The sequence below is a fragment of the Sinohyriopsis cumingii genome, chromosome 12 (genome assembly GCF_028554795.1).
Source record: "Sinohyriopsis cumingii isolate HCF-2022 chromosome 12, ASM2855479v2, whole genome shotgun sequence".
Taxonomy (NCBI): Eukaryota; Metazoa; Mollusca; class Bivalvia; order Unionida; family Unionidae; genus Sinohyriopsis; species Sinohyriopsis cumingii.
The window spans coordinates 100,427,147-100,448,624 of NC_142972.1; the positions used below are offsets into that span (position 1 = coordinate 100,427,147).

The 21,478-nt window shown below is 37.7% G+C and overlaps 1 protein-coding gene across 1 annotated transcript in view; it reads left to right on the top strand.

Annotated features, from left to right (window-relative positions):
* Positions 1-21,478, top strand: part of LOC149787092 (TPR and ankyrin repeat-containing protein 1-like) — a 129,027-nt gene that overhangs the window by 99,370 nt on the left and 8,179 nt on the right. The window contains exon 25 of the mRNA XM_089976042.1: positions 16,882-20,195. Within this exon, the coding sequence (XP_089832168.1) occupies positions 16,882-20,195 (3,314 nt within the window). The remainder of the gene's footprint in view (positions 1-16,881; positions 20,196-21,478) is intronic.

Below are 21,478 nucleotides of genomic sequence, written 5' to 3' on the forward strand. Positions count from 1 at the left end.
AACCACTGCATTCTTACAATACTTCTCACTATCAATTGTCAGCCATTTAACTAATTTGTGAAATGGCGGTTTATACCCAGCCTCTCTGTTTTCTCCACGCTGTTTAAACTGCTTTAAGGATAGATTTACATAAACTCCAGTCATGACTGTTTACCGTTTATACATTTTATGTGTAACAAGCATATTCTGAAAGTGAAGTTATTTTGTTTGTCTTTAATTTTCTGGTATCTTTGAAGATTACTGAAAATTGTTTTCTTGAAACATGACCATATCAGGGTTTTGGGGAGTTCATAAATCGCTTCTAGCATCAGATGCTGTTTTATGATTGTGGTGATCTTATTTTAATCAGATTGCACCATTTATGGCAGGTATGTCAATATGTTGAAAATACATTTCTGCATCTCTTCATAGTGGTGCAAGTTGGCTTGGGCAAATTAGATGCTTATTTTACAGGCCTGATCGGCACCTGTCTTAGAATACAGGATGGACCCAATCTGAAATTAGAGGGGCTCCAGGCATCGGGCTATAAGTTTTTTCAGCACTGTTTGTCCTTTTTAAATTTGTTCTTTTCTACTTGCCATCATTTGCTTACCTTTCATCAGAATGTTTACTGTCCTCATGTACTTTAATTTCATGGTCGTTACTAGACAAATGCTTGGTTTGATGGACCACAATATACAGTGGAGCCTCGTTAATCCAGACAGAATCGTTTCCAGTGAATATGTCCAGATTAACAAGTTTTCTGGATAATTGAATCATGCACATTTTTATTTTACGATGTCATCACACCGTATACATGTACATGTATATGCTAGCTGTAAATGTACTGTATATTCAATAATGGTTGAAATTATAACATGCGCTTGTACATACATGTACAGTACATATAAGTTTAGACAATTAACACATCGAACACATCACACTAGGTACATGTATGTACTGTACATACATTAATTATGTCAGTTTTCTGAAGAAATCTGTAACCTTTGTTTGCCTGGATTCTCTGACGAATCTATCTGCAATGATTATTGATAGTGGCCATAGATTTTCAAGGGCTTCACTATTGTTTTATGTCATCTGGTGAATATTGCTGACGTCTGCTCAAAATACGAAAATAGTGTTGCTATGCTGTCCTTGGCTTGGTTGATGGTAATCTTTTTTCTCTTGGGGTCAGTAGTGGCATCATAATCTTCTTCAGCAGCAGGGAAGTTCTACAGACCAGACGGTTCCGCCAAAATAAACCTTCCTACGAGAACTTTCTCCGTAGAAGCCTCAGAATGCAGAAATAAACCTTCCCAGAAAAACTATTTTGCGTAAATTCGACCCCGAGTGCAATTTTTGTGTGCAAAATATATCATTCTGGACAAGGGTTTTTCGGGGGGGTGGGGTGGGAAAAAGATCGGGTGTCGAGTGTGCACGCAAGATTTGGGCTGCAATTTTATGAGTAAATTTGATCAAGACCGATTCGATACCTACTACGCGGATCATGAAGATTAATCGTGATAAATCCGTGCGGTGTTGCCTGAGCGTGACTGAAGAAATTTTTAAATTTGTTTATGTCCATATCGCCGTTACACCAGGTCTGATGAATATTTCTCAGCGTGTGAGTATCGACGCCATTGAACACTGATAAAATATTACAATTGTCTCTAATAACTTTCGGAATTTGTGTATATCGCTGCGTCACGTAAATCACATCGGTATTCTTGTGCCGGCCACGCGAAAATATCCTAGCCGGATTGGTCTGTTTATCTAGCATCACATCATCGAATACGACGAGATTATTAACATCGCCATCTAAATTTTCCACTGATGGAGCTTCATTGATGTCTGTGATAAATTCTATTGTGCCTTCGTCAGTATTATCGCTAAACTCTTTTAATACTTGATAACATCGCTGATCGTCAACGGATGGCGCAACCAAATACAATTTGTCCCATTTTATCCATCGCATTAACAAATTTAACAACAGTTGCGTCTTTCCAGATCCTGACGGGCCAATGATTATCATTCTTATCGAATTTGGTAATGCCGCGTTATGTTTCACTTGCTCGCGTTTCTTCGTGGCCGAAAAATCAATTACATTCATGTTACTAGAATACATGGATCTATATTGTGTTAAGTGTCGCACACGCACAGCTACGATAAATCCAATCGAAATCGTTACACGTAATAACAGAAACGCAGTTAAGGGTGAATGTGAAGTTTGCAAGACAATCAAGTTTAGATTTGTAAAAAAAAAAGTAGAACCGGAGGAGACATTACAGCCTCCATGAAAAATCTACCTGGGTTACCCTGGGCGAAATATCCCGGAGAGAAGCATCTGCCAGGATACAATTACTGCAGACCTGGCACGAGGCTAGATATAAGACTCAACAATAATAATCAACCAAATCCCGGTGAGGATCCAGTAAACGCTATTGATAACGCATGCTACTACCACGATCTTGCGTATCGTAGCGGGGATTTACAACAAAGACATCTCGCTGATATTAGACTAATTCACGCAATAGACGCAATTCCTGATAAAAATTTCAAAGAGAAATTGGCAACTTGGTTGATAAAAGGTGCGATGAAAGGTAAATTAGTATTCGGAGCTGGTAAATAATAATGGAGCAAATATATTATTCTCCGTGAGGATTCTGGCGAGGAAAATCAGCAATTGCTAAACTTGCTAAGGCAGCAAAAGTAAAGCATTCGGTCGCTGAATCGTGGCTATCAAGACAAGCGGCCTGGCAAATATATCTTCCTCCGCCTAAAAAAATACCATATGCGAGTTTCTCTGTCAGTGTCCCTAATGAAGTACATCAGGCTGATTTAATGTTTCTTCCTCATGATACCGTTGATGGAGTCACTTACAAATACGTCCTAACAGTTGTTGATATTGCTAGTAGGTATAAAGAAGCAGAACCATTATCGAATAAAACAGCAACTGAAATTGCAAAGGCATTTGAGAAAATTTATTCACGATCTCCATTGACATGGCCGAAGCTTCTTCAGATTGATCCAGGACGAGAATTCCTCGGTGCAGTTACTTCATTAATGAAAAAAAAATAATGTTAAAATCCGACGTGGCATAGTTGGTGTTCATCGTAGTCAGGCCATCGTTGAAAGATTCAACAAAACACTAGCGGAACGATTATTCGGATATCAGTACGCGAGAGAATTTATTCAAGATAAACGATCTCACGATTGGGCAACAAGATTGCCTCACGTGATTAATGCACTAAATAACGAAGTAACACGAACAATATCAATGAAACCCGCAACTGCAATTACAAAACCAAATATACCACTAAAGCGAGATTCTACGATTCCACCTGTGTTAGGTAGCGTCACGGTCAGATATTTATACAAGGAAGGGGAAGCCGAGGGAGGAAGAAAAAGAGCAACTGATCCAACTTGGAGCGTTACTACACATAAAATATCAGCCGTAACAAGATCATCAGGAAGACCAGCAATTTATTTCTTAGATTCGCTAGCACCACAACGAGGATTTACCAAAGAAGAACTACAAATAATTCCGAAAGATACTCAACTACCGCCATCGTCGTTAATGTAAAATCGAATTCTACCTAACTGAGATAATTTTCTTACTCGAGACACGGCTAGATAAACTAAATTTGACCAGGAAATTCTATCATCGATGATCCAAACTTGGCCATGCACGGTCAATCCTTGCGACGAATGTATCGTTGTTGCGTATCCGAGTTTCCATGGCGATCTTTCTGTGTTTATCGCGTCATTGACAAGATTGATATCAACGAAAATAATATCATTCAAAACCAGTATTTTTTCCTCTCCGCATGGCAAAGTAACACTGATATTTTGTTTCCTGGTATCAGCGGGCCTGTAGCACAACGGCACCTGTAACGTTGGAAATTTCTCACAATGGAGTTTGAATAACATTTCCTGAATAGCATCGCGAACAATCTTTCTACTAGCAACAATCAGATGATCTGGACGCCACAAATTTAGAAAAATATCCATCGGAGTCTCGTCGATTATTTTTCTCATTACATCGCATTGAAACTTATTAGGTTGTAATCGAATTATTTTCTTAAATTCGGTCAGTAAAATATCATCAGATCTATAATCAGCATCAATCTCTTCATAATAATCAACGAAGTTCCTAAGCCACTCATGAGGAGATTCACCATCAATAGGATCAGGCTGGCCGTGATCGCCGCACATTATTACGGCGGTATTTTTCCCTTCAAGCCAACCCAGGAATGATTTTAACACAACTAAATTTACCGTGCAAATTTCATCAAATATTATAATCTTGTTGATGTATTTGTTTCCCATACGAGCCGAATCCCATAATCCACCGCTGTACTTGAAATAGCTGTGATACGTGCCAGAATTAACGCCGCGTTGTCTTATTTCTCGCGCTAATCTATGAGTTGGAGTCAGCACGATCATATCAGTTTTCATAAATAAATTTATCGCTCTTGTTGTTTTACCGCTACCACCAGGACCGTTCATATAGACAAATTTGTTACGTGAAATTGGATCGAATGCAGATGCAGCCGTTGATATTTCCTCGTATTTATCTTTATGAAATTTATCGCAATCTTCAACATCGGCGTCCTCACAATAATCTAGAATATCTTCGTTTTTTATTCTCCAAGTCCCCCAGGAACCATCGGTGATTAAATTTTCCAACCTACACTGATATTTCTTATCGATATAAAACGAATCCGTCGCTACCCTTACCGCGATATCAGAAAATTTGTTTATCATCGACAGCAAATTAATACTTACATAAGCTAGCATTGATGATCTCAAATGAGTATATTGCGCTGATTCTCCATCGAGATAGCTGATTACGGTACCCAATTTTTCTCCATCAATGATAATATTTTCTCTGTTGCAGAATATTCCACGTGATACCGTATCGGCAATAATAAAATCCATCTCGGCATCATTGATAAACAACCTAGCATGTCAGTGTTTATGATCAACTGATCCTCCTTGAGTAAATTTACCAATTATTTTTCTTCCGATATCTTTCGCATTTTCACAATCCGTGGGCAACCACACTTCGGTCTGCTTTCTATACGATATAATTGCCTCGCTCACCGTCAACGATATTAACATCGATGAATCCAACATATATCTCAACAATACCGTAGGGACCCATCTTCGCTGAGATAAATGCCTACCAAACCAAATATAGCAAATTTTATGCAAATTTTCAGCAAGTTCGAATGAAGTTACGTGAGCGAATCCTGTCATAACAAAATCTGGTAATGGTCCGTTAATTGAAACTCTCGTCATCTCACTGGTTGGATGACCAAATTTAGCAAAGTAATCTGCACAATCACCATATCCAAGGAAACTTCCAGGATAGCACGCGCTCATGTCAACGGAGATCATATCTTCGAAATAATACTTGGTATTCCATAATCCTCCATGGCCGTATTCGATACAGCTAAGTTGAATATCATTGAGAAATTCGTTCCTTGTAGGTTTCCACGAATTTCTTTCTCTGGCAGCGTGAGCAGCAACAGATGGAACAGTAAAACAGTTCGTTAATAGCTGATCTGGATTTGATGAATATTTCACCGCGATATTTTTCATCGATTCGTGTAATATTTCATCTCGGTAAATATCTCCGCGCGGCAGGATAAACTGATCATATTTTTCTTCGCTAGAAAATAACCAGACCGATATTGGATCAGACGCGGCTAATATTTTGATATACCTGAACATGGCATCGGAATTGTCTTTTTCGCCATCAACGGGATAAAATTTAACAATACGATCTCGTGGAAATATCATTACCGACTGCGCCCATGCATGTGAATTGTGATCAACAATTTCGATTGGTAATCCTCGAGATCTATACGGTGATGAATATAATATTTCTCCCGATAGTGTTTTTACCGTGATAGGAAATTTAAGTTTCTTACTTAACGCAGCAACATCGTCAATCGATGCACCATCAACAACTGTCTTTGCCCATGAGTTAATTTTATCTAATCTCAATTGAGTCAAGCCAGATCCTCGACGGGCATTCCTCATATGTTCGATAACGCGCTCAGCAACGCAATTTATCATAGGAGATTCCTTCATCGCAGGTAGATTTTTCATGTCAGGATTATTATTCAGCCGATAAATTCCATAAACAACAGCGCTAGAAGGATAAGCTCTAGCATAATAAGGACCGTCTATTCCCAATAACAATCCTGGCTTCGAATTTTTATCAAGAATGACATTTTTCTTACCGCCACGTACTGGATCTCGTTTATCGCGAATGATCCAAGTATCATCAGGCATTTGTGCAATAAATTTTATTCCAAAGATAAATCGCTCTTCCTTATGTTCGGATTTTATATGTTCGATTATCTTCTTCGCTCGCTCCAAATTCATCGTAGCATCAACGGAGTTTGTTTTCCAAGTTGACCAAACATGAATTGCTCCATCATCGAAGAATTCTTTTTTGGCACGATCAACTTCAGGAATGATATATTCTGCCTCATCAAGATCAAATGCATCCATTATTATATTTTAGACAAATGTTTAAATTATATAATGCAATGTAAATGGATAACAGTCGGATCAACAAAATCATGTGACAAATCCTGCAGAGGTGAATATTGCGGAGCTAACATATATGCAATTCGACGAGGTAGTAAAGGACCACAACGATGTTTAGTTTGTCAAGTTGGCACTCGAGGAAAGACACGATTATGTTTGTCCTGTGGAGGGAAAAATTATCGTGAGTTACGGAGATATTACGAAAGAAAATCTTCCTCGATAATAACTTGCGAAGAAGATTATATTAATCGATTCAAAGCAAATTGCGATTTAAACAAACAGAATATCATATATGGAAATGAAATCAACGATTCCTGCAATGAAAATCACACACGAGTATAAATCACATCCTACCATCGAGGGATACGAGGCATCTGTAGATGGTACCGTCAGAAATGCTAGAACGAAACATCGTGTTGGAAGTATTTGCAATTCGTGATATTTCAAATTTACATTCGGTAAAAAAAGGAGAGGAGAAAGATGCACGTGTTATTCGAATCATAGATTCGTATATGAATGTTATTACGGACCGATAGAAATTGGACTTGTCATCGGCCACATTGACGGAAATAAACTAAATAACAAACTTTCCAATCTTCGTGTTGTAACTCAGAGTGATAATAATAAATTTGGTAATACCGGCAAATATCCGAAATATGCGAGGGCCGTCAAATCAGTAAATCAAGCTACAGGTGAGGAACTTGCGTTTACGTCGATGCGTGCAGCAGCAAAACATTTCGTTATTGACTCACATTCGGTACAACGAGTTGCGGAAGGAAAATACAATGCGACGTTTTCTTATGATGCTGACTCGTGGATTAAATTCTCCTATACTCGAATGATATTTGATTCGGAAAGCGACGAAGAATAATTGAATATTACAAAATTAATATAATGGACGAACAAACTATAAACGACATCATTGGAGCGATTGATGATCTGAAGAAGAAAATAAATCTTCCATCGGATCTAGATACAAATAAAATTCGATCTGAATTCGAAACAATTGTTCAAGGAAAACTTGAATATAAATATACGCTGCCGTCGGAGTATAAATTAATAAAGAAAATCCAGATTGCGATATACCAATCACTTGCGACAGTCAACGATGATCAAATTGAGGATTTCGTTAAGTTATCGATGTTGGTGGAGAATGCTAGATTGATTTTATCAGACGCATATGAATCACGAAAAATTACAAGTTCTCGTGTCAGGCAGTTGAAAAGACTTGTCGATGAGAGTAAAGTTAGGGAATCTTCTGATTCCTGAATATCTCCACAAAAAAACAAAAATTAAAAAAATATATTAATTTTGAAAATTTCCCTGGATTTTATTTATTTTTTTCGCCCATTTTTTCCCGTGGACAGATTTACGATCTTACTAGCAAATTGATACTAACAGTTTCTCCTCGTATATCAAGTAAATTTCCTTTCTGATCCGTTAGTTTGAAATTTATTCTCGTCAATAACCGATTATGACATCGCAGGTAAAACGGATTAACTGGCTCCTTTATTATCAAATAACCAGGAGAGGCGCTAGGTGAAAACGAATATAAAATAAAACCCTGATGCGCTTGACTCGACTCTGACGAATCAACATTGTAGCTGCCTTCGACAACATCAGCGTGAAGATAAATCGCGATAACTTCCGTTATATTAACGATACCCGGCGATATATGCCGTCCACCATTAGTTGGATCGTTATTGTGTTTGAGAATTAATTCTGAATGTACTTTTTTAGTCCATGCGGCATGTAATTTCGGAAATAAATCATCGATGGTATCAGTGACGGATTTTCTCATTTCATCAGCATCAGAATTGGGAAATTTGAAATTTGGTAGCGTTTCCTCGGTTAATTCAAATACTCTCATGAATTTTTGTTTTTCTCCTGAATTTCTGATCAACTCGAATTTGCTAATAGGAAGAACATAATCGGCAATTGATATATCGTCGACTATCGCCTGAATAAACATACCGTGATAATATTCAATATCATTCGCAAGCTGATTTAAAATCTTCACGTGTTTGATAATTTCGCTACATGAACCTGATTTATTTAGGATACATTCATGAAATGATCCCCGCAATAAATTTAATTGTAATTCGTGTTCTTGAATAAACTCGTCTAGGGTTCTTCTTACCATGATACCGTCTATGGGGGCTATTATCCTATTAATGTTGGTAACGTCAAAGATTTTCACATCTGGGGGAATTTTAGGAAGAGGTAACCACGAGAGAATTCTTTCGTTAATAAAAGTAAAAGCGAACATTACTAGATTAAATTTGTGGTTATTCATGAGATTGATGGCGCTGTGGATCAAAGGTTTGTGTTTTATATTTTCATACCATCCTTCATCGGTTGTAAAATCCGATTTTTTGGGTTCTGGTAGTTCTGGAAGCGCTTCCTCGTACCAACCTGGAATAATAACATCTGGTTTTTCTGGTTCTACTAGAGGTGCGACCTCGGGCCAACCTAATATTTTCCTGATCGATGATTGGTAAATATCTACCATGTACGGTGATTTTACTTCTATCATCGATGACAACGTCGGTTCATGTGCAGATATCTTTATTCCCGGAGCAGCATCGCCGGTTAAATTTGATATTCTAGTGATAAACTCATTATTCAGTTGATCAATTTCATAACTACCCGTTGGTATACCAACAACAGTCCAATCAGGTGTACCATCCGATTTGATTTTATTTGCAAAAACAAGTGAATTATTTGACATCAAATTACCGAATGACGTCGATCTAACATTGGGCCAACTGTTGTAGACGCGCAACTGTGTTAACGCAATTTCGTTGACGCTGATTGGTGTTGAAAAATTAATGCTAAATTCTGGTTTAGTGGAACTTAGCGATATCAGTGTTGTTGTCGGTGGTGTCGTGTTTGTCACGATCTGGGCTAGCTCGGACATTATTAATATTCATTTGTTCAATCTCCGAGTAAATACTGATCATTGCAGAAAATTCTAGATCGGATATAATACCGTCGTTGAGACTCTCAGAAAGCAGCGATGATAATTTCGAGTACGCATCATTGATCTTGGTTAGTTTATTTTTGTACGAAGATAACTTTTCACTCGTGCACGATGAGATTTTTTTCGCGATGATATTTAAAACACCAGCGATTGTTGTTGTTGACGAGATTATTATTGTTGCTACAATTGGCGCGATTGTTGTCACTACGGATAGAATTATTCCTGCGCCGGCGACTATGGCAGATACCGCGTACACAGCAACATCAATAGTAACTAATCTACGCTGATATTTCTTTATTTTTATCTGATAATCATCGAGGAGTTTTTTTAGCGAATCCTGCCATGATCGCGCCTGATTGTAACGGTAATCCGATGCGGTCATTTATTAGTTAATTATCTCAACAATTGTAGTCTATCTGGATAAATACTCGAAAATTGCATGATAAGGTGTTGGTTCTGTCGTGGTTCTATCTGGTGGTTCTATTGTAAATATTTCCCTGGTATTTTTCTCCATGGAAATAATAAAAAATCCAGGATAATATTCATGAATTTCATGAAATCTGGTTGTTACCTTAAATTTTATCTTGGAAATATATTGTACTCGATATACACCAGTAAATGGCGCGACAAAAGTATCAAGATTTCCCTCGGGCGTCCATGTGATTCCCTTTGTTTGTACCACAAGTGGCATAAAATAACTATAATCTTCTGTCATTAATTCCACTGGTGTATAAATACGCGAAAATCTTTCAAGATTCATTGACGATATTTTTGTGTTAATATCACTAATTTTTGTAGTTGCGTCGAGAAGATCCGAGCTCAATTTTGGTATATCAGTGGCGTAAACGAATCTATCGATCTTTTGGTCAATAGCTCTGTCGTACACCGATGTATCGACCTTTTGACGCGCTAATTCACGTACCATGTTAATTTCATCGTTGATTTTTTTTATTTTCTCATCTATTTGTCCTTGTATTGCGTTAACCCCCTTGGTAAATTCGGGAACAACAACATCGCTAAGTTTAGTAATTTCCTCGCTGATTTTTTTATTGAGATCGTCGATTGATGTTTTCTGACCCATCGAGGTATGTATTTCGCTAATTTCACCATGAATACTAGTAATTTCCTCGTTGATGGATCTTATTTTCTCAATGAAATCGCCATGTGCTGTTGAGGAAGCATCAATGAATTTTTTTATATCATCATCGATTTTTTTATTGAGATTTTTTGATACTTCGTCAAGTTTTTTAAGGTCGTTAGTTAATTTGTTAAATCTTTTTGTTGATTTCTCCTGGAAATCGTCGGTTTGTGTCTTATCAGCCTTCAGGAGCAATGTTGCTGATAGCTCACTATTTTTTTGTTTTATATCTGCGAAATCTGCCTTTGGTGGAAACTCTGCGATGATATCGGTAATATCAGCGATAGATTTTAATACCCTATCCGATTGACGAGCAAATTGTTCAATGTGATCATTATATTCTTCTCGCTTAATTATATCAGCTATTTTGATATTGCTAGTTTGTAATCGCCCTTCGGTATTTTGAAAAACAGCAACTTCGCCAGGATCCACCTCTGACAATGATAGAAGATTGTTAATATCGCTCTTGGTTGCAAACTTTGATGTATCGATGTCGCCTACTGCTTCTCTTTTTTCTTTTCTGAAGAGGGATCTACCGTAAATGTCAACCATGATATTTATCTACGGTATATTCAAATAAAATTTTGCGATAAGGGTTGGATGATTTTGAAATTGCATCAAGGACATTAATTGATTCTGGACCGCATATTGGTGGATCTGCTAGTGTTTGTGTTGGAAGAGTTGAATACCAAACCGGAAGATTTAATTTTGACACATATTTGATAAATTCGTTTGGCGGCGCTAATCCGTACGAGTCAAAATAAACAACTTCGCGAGGATTAATCGCGTAAGCAACCCAGTGAGTGCCAGGTCCAGAATTATCATCGAGATTTATTATTCCTGTCTCGGTAGGGTTCGGTTTGTCCGGTAGTTGATCTCGCATAAATACGCCTCTGAAAAACTTTATTTTCTTTTTTTTGCTTCACTTATTAAATCTAAATTTGAGGCTGGTAGACTCGACTTAGCCCGGATCCGTACGGGGGTCGTCTTAGATAAAGGCCCAATCCCTTTTTTTTACGATATCTTCCTCCGGTAATTTTTCGCATTATTGTAGAACCTAATTGAGAACCAACACCTCCGAGGGCGCCTAATCCTAGTGCCTTTCCAATCGCCGGAAGAGCTAGTTTCGCCAAAGGTAATAGGAAAGGAAGAAATCCACCTGTTTTTACCATGTCTCTGATGGCGCCTATGGAAAGACTCACATGAACACCAGTATTTGCTGATTTGGCCTTAGAGAAACGTTCGCGTTGACTTTTACTCAACGATAGTTTGTTAGGTCCACCTTGAATTTGATCGTTTTTCAGGGTTAGTTTCATACCGCATCGTTTTGATATAGCTGATTGAAGTTTTTTCACCTGACCGGGGGTCAGAGTTACACTAACGTGTTCGTATGGCATATTAATAATCGCTTAATCTAAATTTGGAATTTGTTACATGTTCTCTACGGGTGCGTCGATGACTCTCATTCTGCCACTGATGCCTTCCAGGATCATTGTTCTATCACTAAGAATTACTGCGAATACCTTATATAAATTATTTCCTGTTCGAATTCTAGCTTTGAAATGAATATCGACGACGGATTGCTTTACCAAATCGAGATGTTCCAAGGAAAAGTAATAGATAGGATAGCGAGTATTAAAATCCAACTGTGATATTTGCAATCCAGTATCAATATTTTGATCGCGACCCATAAAACTTAGCAATCGATGATATGCGCGAGCTGTCGAATAACTTTCAAAATTGATAGCTATTTCCTCGGATGGTTCTTGTTGGCCATTTACTCTCAGTGACACGTTTGTTGCGTGGATATTATCGAATATCATGTGGCTATATAATTGATGATATCTTCGTGTATGCAAAAAAGCAACAAAGATATGCCTAGGTGCAGAGGTACCTTGCTGTGATGCAATGCGCCAAGTAAAATCACCATCAATATCAGTAGTTGTGGAATCTGTTGTTGTTGTTAGCCATGACATGATAGATTTACCCCCTTGATTCATGAATGATAATAATTTTTCTTCTACGATTATTGATGGAGTTATCGCTGGCATCCACAAAGTAAATTTGGTTAAATTTACCCTACCGGCATTTGGGGGGTCGAGATTAGCATCTATCACGTTAGCAACGTAATCGATATTACCTTCTCTCCAGATAGCATCATCACTACTTCCTTTTCTGATAAATGTTACGGTATGCTTCGCTCCGTAGATAATTTTTCTGAAATGCCTGCAAAATCCGAATATATGAGATAACGGAATAGCACAAGAGAATCTTCTACGTTGTCCTTGTAGCATAAGTTTTCGCGTGGCAAATCCAAGATTATGATCATTATTAGTACTAATAATCATATCTTCGATATTTGCATTGGGGACAGGATTAGCGGCGCGATCATTGGGTTGTCTAACGATAAAAGGCCTACTATCGGGACGATCAGAATTATCTTTGGCAAACATCATACCCGGACCAGCTGATCTAGTAAAATCATCCGAGTATCTAGCTAGGCCTACTATCGTTGTTGCTAAGTCGACATCATTAGTAATTGACTCAATTTCTCTTCCATCAATCATGTAAGTAGCGCTCTTGAATAATGCCATAATACCGTTATTGACAAATCCGACTCTAAAATCTGCTCCATAGAGAGCAACATTATCTGCTTTAATAATTTCCCCGGTAACTTCGATATATGCCTCAGATGGAAGAAAATATCGCGTTGTATCGTGAACTTGAATTTCCAAACGATTATTAGTATTTGGCGTTACTGCATCATACGAGAAATACTGGAAATCTCTCACTGATGTGTCTCTACCTACAGGCTCGTCCATGTCGAACACTTCGTTTGACACTCGTGCGAACATTTATTATTAAGAATATCATCTAAAACGAAGACCACTGCCTGAAATGAAACTTGTATTAGCAACATCCTGCACTAAATTTGTCTTAGCAACTTCCTGCGCTAGATCATTTATTTTTTTATTTGCCGCGTCATTTATGGCTTTACTGACTTCGGGTGGCATTTCTCTGGTGATAGGTAATTTGACGGGTTGTTTTTTACGAGTTAAACTTAATATTTTACTTTTGACAACATTGAAGCCCTTACTAGCCAAATTACCGATACCAGAAATGGCAGTCTCGCCGATCTTTCCTATTGCTTTTGATGCAAATTGTTTGATCGCAGGTCCGATTTTAGGTATTACTCGCGTGACGAGACTTCCAACAATATCTCCAAATCCATTATCGTGAATATATTTGTACACTGGCAATCGAGAGTTTACTATACGGACCTGTTTGGGTCTACTCTGATGTTTGTGAACAATCATGTTATTTCAATTGTATTGTTTTAATCGATGAGTTCATCAACAAACTCTTTGTAAATGTGAGAGTCAATGACACCACCACGGAATAATCGCTGACAAATATCTGATGCTTCGTTGACTACTTCACGGGAGTTATTTCCGGCTCGTTTTCCTCCGATTAATACTTCAAGGCGAGATACGTCGTTGACAACACTGTCAGGACAAACTGTATATCCGCTACCTGTTTTTTTTGTTTCTGGAGATCCCTCCAATGGTGATACGTAGAATACGTCGTTTCCTGACGACGATGAAGATTTCTTCTTCTTCTCCTCCTCCTCTGCTGACCCTGGTGATGTCCCTGACGACGACCCTGGTGAATATTGTAATATTGGAGGTGAGCGGCTTCTAGCAGCAGGGTGTTCATCTCTCGGGACATTCCATTTTTCTTTGGGTGAAAGTTCCTGTGGTTTCCAGTTTGTCGATGTTGGTTCTGGAGGTGCGGGACGCCAGGAGGGGCGCTCTATAGAAGGATACACCCTTTCACGTAATTCAGGAAATTGAGGTGTATGGCGAAGATCAAAGGAGGGCGATTCAGAACTATCACTTTTGGGTGGTGAACCTTTACCTTTAGGTGATGAACTTTTACTTTTAGGTGGTAAACTTTTCTCACCTGTAGGTAATGAAAGTAAAGTGGGGCGAAAAGAAAGTGGTAATAAAGCAGAAATTTCTTCAGGTGATGAATAGATGCGGGAGTATGCTGATGCAGGACTATCCTTTTTAGGTGTTGTTGAAACTGATGCTCTTGCTTTTCCCTGTGATAACATTACTCTCTGATTATGAACATCCGTTGTAAATTTCGCAAAATCTTCATCAGAATATAATATTGGTTTTCCTAAACTACCAAAATACATTATCGCATACCAATTAAGTGTGTCAATTTTATCAACATCAATATTTTTATTCAGAAAGAATCTTTTATTTTCCGGAGTTTCATGCGCAGCCATTTGAACTGTTGAATCATAGTTGCTGATTAAATACAACTTGTTTTCATCCAAATAATTTCTAGCAGATATATTAGGATCAATTATAAACGAACTACTAGCCGGTGATGATTTATATTCGGGCACAACTATCGGTTCATCACTCTGATCTTTTTTCTTTCTTGGTTTTCTTTCCTTTTTCTGAGGTGGAATTTTTTCCTTTGGTCTAGCTCCTAATTCCTCTGGTTGAATTATTGGTTCCTGTGGTTGAATATCTTCCTGTGGTATTACTTTTCTTCCTCGTGTTTTAGTTTTTTCTTTCTTCTCCTGTTGTTTTCTTTCTTTCTCTTGCTGTTTTCTTTCTTCCGCCATTTGTTTATTATAATTATACCTATCGTCTGCTGCTGCCATAAATCTTCTAAAAGATGGATCCCTTTCACTCGCCTGTGTTTTTCCCGCATAAACTCTATATAACGTACCAAACCAACTATTACGACTTCGATATTTTCCCCTTCCTATATCAGTCAAATATTCATTTCGAATACTAAACATATCTTCCGCAAGTTGACCAAATTGATCTAAACTATATATCGTAGATAGCGGTTGTGATATTATATTCCATCCCTCATCGGTGAAATTTTCTCTTAAATCATCAATATTAAATTTCCCTTTTTTTACTCCCGATTTTCCTACTCTAGGTTTTCCCTTACTACCTATTTTATAAGCAATTGCAGGTTGTCCACCCTGTTGCGCTGCTGCTGCTGCTATTGCTAATCGATCGGGTAATGTTCGTGATTGCTCCTCAATACCTTTCAACGCGAGAAGAATTCCACTTTTCCTGAAATCTGGATCCTTTTCATCACCATATACAGTTTTTTCGATTGTTCCGGTAACTGGTTTCAACCATTTTGCCGAAGTTTCTGAAATTCCATGTTGTACATCTTCGTAACCACGAACATTTCTCTTAAATAATTGTTTTGTCGGAATGAACTTCCTTAATGCGGCTAATTGTTCTCGCGCTAATCTAGCAGAATGAGGTTCTCCAACTGTACTAGCTTTCGGACTCATCTTATTTTCAACTATATTGTTTTAATGCGAGATAAAATTAGGATCTGCAGCCCAAATCTTGCGTGCACACTCGACACCCGATCTTTTTCCCACCCCCACCCCCGAAAAACCCTTGTCCAGAATGATATATTTTGCACACAAAAATTGCACTCGGGGTCGAATTTACGCAAAATAGTTTTTCTGGGAAGGTTTATTTCTGCATTCTGAGGCTTCTACGGAGAAAGTTCTCGTAGGAAGGTTTATTTTGGCGGAACCGTCTGGTCTGTAGAACTTCCCTGCTGCTCTTCTTCATTAGCATTAAGGTAAACTAACAAAATGCAGTCATTTTTATAAGTCATATTTTACGTCCTCATTGTATTCGGAAATGAAGCCTTATTCTGTCCACAGCTTAAATCAATCAACTGTATTTGTACAGCCGTCAGTAAGATGTGATTGTTACATACAATTGTTAAAAACAAAGTGGCTTAATGACACAATTTATTTACCATATGTTAGTCAAAAAGTTTGGACGATTTGATCCCATTGTGTTTATTTAATTATTAACACCCCCATCAGCAGCTATCTAAAACAGACATTGTTTATACAACCACTGATTACAATATGGTCACGCTACTTAGTTTCTCCACACACATGATCACATGATCAATTGATAGCTTTAACATACCACTAGATCTGGACTAATCAGAGATTGACACATTGACACACCTCCCAATTTGCGTTGGTGATTCTGTATTTTTGGACAGATTATTTCCAGTGATGTGTTAAAAGTGTGATTAAAAACCAAGCATTCATCTACTTCAGAGTTGTGTATTTGACCTGGTATGTAATGAGTTATAGAATGTACATGTAATTAATAATTTGCTTTTGTTACAGATAAAGGAGAAGAAGCCACTAAACTCCTGTTGATTCATGGGAAGATCAAGGAAGCTGAGACAATGGCAAGAAAGACACTTGATGAAAGTACCTTAGCCCAGACATTGTTGGTATGTTCACGGGTTCTCATGTCTCAACAGCAGGAAAGACGTCCCTCTACTGAGGAGGTACAGAAGATGGTTAAAGAAGCAAAGGAGCTATTTGTACGATGCAAAAATGCAGATGGTTCCGCAGAGGCAAGCCTTTATTTGGCAGATTTAGCTGTCAGTAAATCTGACATTGCACAAAGTGAGATCTATTTTAGACAGGCCTGGAATTTATTTCGTGATTCCAAACCCTGTTCAAATCTGCCTGGTACACTGGAATGTGTGGAGTGGCTTGTTACACATGCACCAATAACCAAAGACAACTTCAGATATATTGTTCAAGGATTTGAACACCTTTTCAAAGTTGTTAAGATTTTATGCTGCCAGAAGAGTGCAAATATTGAAGAACATTCAAAATATGAACATTTTTATGGCCTCTATGACTCAAAGCCTGACTGTGTAACTTGCTACCCAAAGCAGATACCAAGATGTAAAAGCATGATCAGTGGTATGCTTTCATCTCAACAAAAGAAAGTAGAGATTGAGATTAACAAACATAAAGCAAATGAAAACCTTGCCCTTTATCTCTTAAACAGGGCAAAACATTGGCTTCAGGATGCCATAGAGGGGATAGTAAAAATACGAACTCAGTTTCATCAGTGCCGCTATTTTCAAATTGGTCATTCATGCCCACATATGGAGAAGCAAGATGAAACATGCCCTAAGCTTCATCATCCACATACCAGGGAGACATTTAATGCATTGATAGAAACTGACAGTCTGTTCATTGAACTGCAAAGGAACATAGATTTTGGAGCAAGAACATTAATAGAGACAGACATATCAAGTTTGGATGAACATATTAAGTACTTCCTAAACTATAAAGTGGCCACTTCTCTGGGAGATAACATTTCCAAATTCTCCGCCTGTCAGATGATTCTTGATGATTTGCCACCGAGGAGTCAATGCGTGCATGTTTTCTCCAAGCGATACCCAAGTGAAGTCTTCAGAAACATGAACGTTCCTTTGAGGCAATACATACGGGCATTTGTGGAGGAAGAATGGAGGATGGCCACTAATGGGGACAAAAAGTTTGATACAGCTGCTGCTAGATCTGCTAATACATTTTTAATGATTGAATTCTGTTGCCATTTGTTCCCAATTAAGTTTAATTTTGGCAAGAGACTGGCAGATTTTGAAAATGCACTCAGCCAAGAGCAATTTAGTTGGAATTATCGAAAATGGAACAGTTTTGCCCTTATGAAAGATTTAAAAGACACAGATATCAACAAGGAAGGAGGTCGAATGCCGATTGTTCAGTCCCTAGCTCACAGATTCTCTGATAGTTACTCTCACCTGACAAAGGCAGATCCATTTGAAGCTCTGATCAAGTTTACCAAATTTATTGCTTTGATCCAGACAAAAGAGCAAAACGTCCTACCTGAGCCCAGATTCCTTGTTATGTGGATGGAGTTTTATACAGTCCTTGCCTTCTTTCTCATTGCCAAGGTACATAAAGAAATGCAAGGAAACTCTTCAGAGCTGCCAGATGCTTCCTTCATTGTGCCAGCTAGTTATTTACATTTGATGGATTTTATTGAGGACACATTCCCAAAACCAACAATGTTCATTCAAAAGGCTGTCCATCTCACTCGAAGAAAATATGATCAAAATTTGATACAAGTTAGGCTTCACTACTTTGTTAAATTGCTTTGTGGTACAGCAGAATCTCTGATGCTTGTGAGTGATCACTTTTCTGCGGACTTGGACAATACCATCAATTGTGCAGAGGAGGCCCTAGTTCTAACCTTGACATTAGTTAGCAATGTTGGGACATTTGTATCAAAAGAATCAGAAACTGCTTTAATGCAAACTCTTTCCAGATTAAAAGTACCAGATAAATGCCCCAATAGGGTGCTGTTGGCATTGAAAGCTGTGCAGAATGCACAGGGTGTCCGAGATGTGGGAGTAGCTTTGAGGGAACTCCTGAATAAGAGGGAGGATGAACATTTTATATGCTGTACATGGATACCGAGAAGCAGACAAAAAGGTCAAAGAGTTTTTATCCACACATATAATCTGACCAGTGTTGATCTTCTGCCTGAAAAGTTCCTTGGACAGAACACCATGGCTGCTGTGTACCATGACTCTGGATTAGTACAACAGTTAACAGAATCTTTTGGTGACCAGGAAGAAGAAATGCCAGTGCCCATGGAAGAAAAGATGATGGTGGATAGAGATATGGCACAAGAACAAGAAGATATAGCACTGAAGGAGAGGGAAACTAAATTTGAGGATCAATTTGCTAGAGACAAACAAGATGAGCAGATGAACATTCTTGAGACAAGCGAATTGACTGATGTTTTTTGTGTGCCATGCAATATTTCCTATGAGGAGTTGATACAACAAAAGAGTCCGTTTTCAGTCATTGAGGCCAAGTCAGCATCATATGTTAAGTATGGAATAGAGCAGCAGATGACTTCAAACATGTCTGATGTTTCTAAAGATCTAAAGATGAATGCAATATCTGGCAAGAGTGATATGGCAGACAGTGAGGAGATATCTGGTACAGTTAATAGTATGCAGTCTCTAGCTAGCAGATTATCTGATACTGCTCAGTCCCATTGGGATGCAACAGACTCTTCTGAACAGGAAATGAACAGAAATGACAATGCATTGTCTGATGGAAAATTTGGTCACTTGGGGGTCTACTCAGTTGATGCTTCTGAAAGCAGAAAAACAAACACTTACCCAGCAGATGAAAAGGCCACTGATTATACAAGGTCTTTCTCATATGATCCTTCTGCAGAAATTGGAGATATGGCACATCCAACTGAAGAAGATATAAAAGAAACAAGAAAAATGAATCTTAGGTTGATAAAGGAGGAACATGAAAAGTCACATGACCATATTCAGAAAGAAAATGAGTTTGACTCCTTCCAGAAACTGTGTCAGAAAGTTGAGGCACAGGTAGAAAAGATTCAAGATTTCTTCCAACAGTATGAATTGAACAATCCGGACATGATAAATGCAGCATACTCACACAAAATGATATATATCAACAGAATTGAAAACTGCATGAAGAGCATAAGCAGTGCAAAGAGCAAAATCCAAACTGAGAAATCATGGCACAAAACAGGGGATCTAGAAACTCTGTTCATGGACATGTGTCAGGCATATGATACAGTTTCTCCCAATGTTGCAGATGAGTACTACAAATTCAAGCAGGTAAGTTTGTTTATATACCCTTGCCATATTCTTCAGATAGGAAACATACATTAAATCTCATATACATTGCAAATTTTTGTTCCACTCATTTGGTTTCTGACAAAATGTTACAATTACGGCCCCTGTTTGACTTTGAACTTACAGCTGTCCATCCATTTATCTTTCCCTGTCCAGTTCATTCAGGCTAATATGATGAAAATATCCTTTGTGCTGTTTTCTTTTGCATACTCATGAAAACACAAAAATTTTGATAATCCTATTAGTTGCCTTAGAGGAGGGATATAGAAAAATATTTGACATTTCATATATTTTTTTTAATGAAAACAGGAGTTTATACTCTTAATTCTTTTCTCAGTTCTCTTTTTTTCTGTTGATAATTTGTTTTTGTGTTTTTGTGTGTTAAAGTTTGACAAATTTATATTGGTGATATAGTAAAAATTAAGAAAAATACCATTTTGTAAATATTTGCTTAAATGTCAGTGCACTGGAAATATCTTAATACATAAGTGTTGTATTATACAATGTATTGCAAACATTTGTTGCTTGATTTAAATATGATGCATATAATCCAGCATTTGGTCAGTAAAGTTAAATGTTAATCATCCAAACCAATCGGGATAAGTGGACTTTTCCCTAGATAAAGTTTATCCATAAATAGATTTTTCATCTGGTGGCACAGTTAATCTGTAGAATCAGTAGATCCAGATAATACTGTACTGTATACTTTTAGTTTAATTGTCTAGAAGTATTTGGACATCTGTTTCATCGCCAGCCTTTTCTTCCGCCAGTATGCCAGTTTAAATGTGGATATTGAAGCATGCTGCTAGTATTGTCCCAGAAATGTCTGTTAAGTTTTGTAAACTGATTATGGTACAAATATGTGCATTGAAGGAATATATTTTCTTAATACATGTGTGCATTTGATCAGGAGTTTCTAGTTTATATTTGTCCATCCCAAATGAGAGAAGCTTAACAAATCCACAGTTTTTTTCTTTTTCTTATTCATATCTTATCCTTCTGTTTTCCCACACCCTATATTAAACTCAATGTTAAAGTTTTCTTTCGTTTTTCTTTGCCAATACCACCCTCATTGGATCTGATATATATCTTAAGTGGGAACCTATCTTTAGCTAACTAAAGGCCCTTAATATGGAGGTCATGGTGGGCTTCACTTTAAGGCCACTTTCTTGTTTCAGTAAACTATTTCTTGCAGTCTTTGGTATATTTATAATGATGAAATCTTTCATTACATTTTTTTCTTTCTTTTTTTGAAAATTGTATGT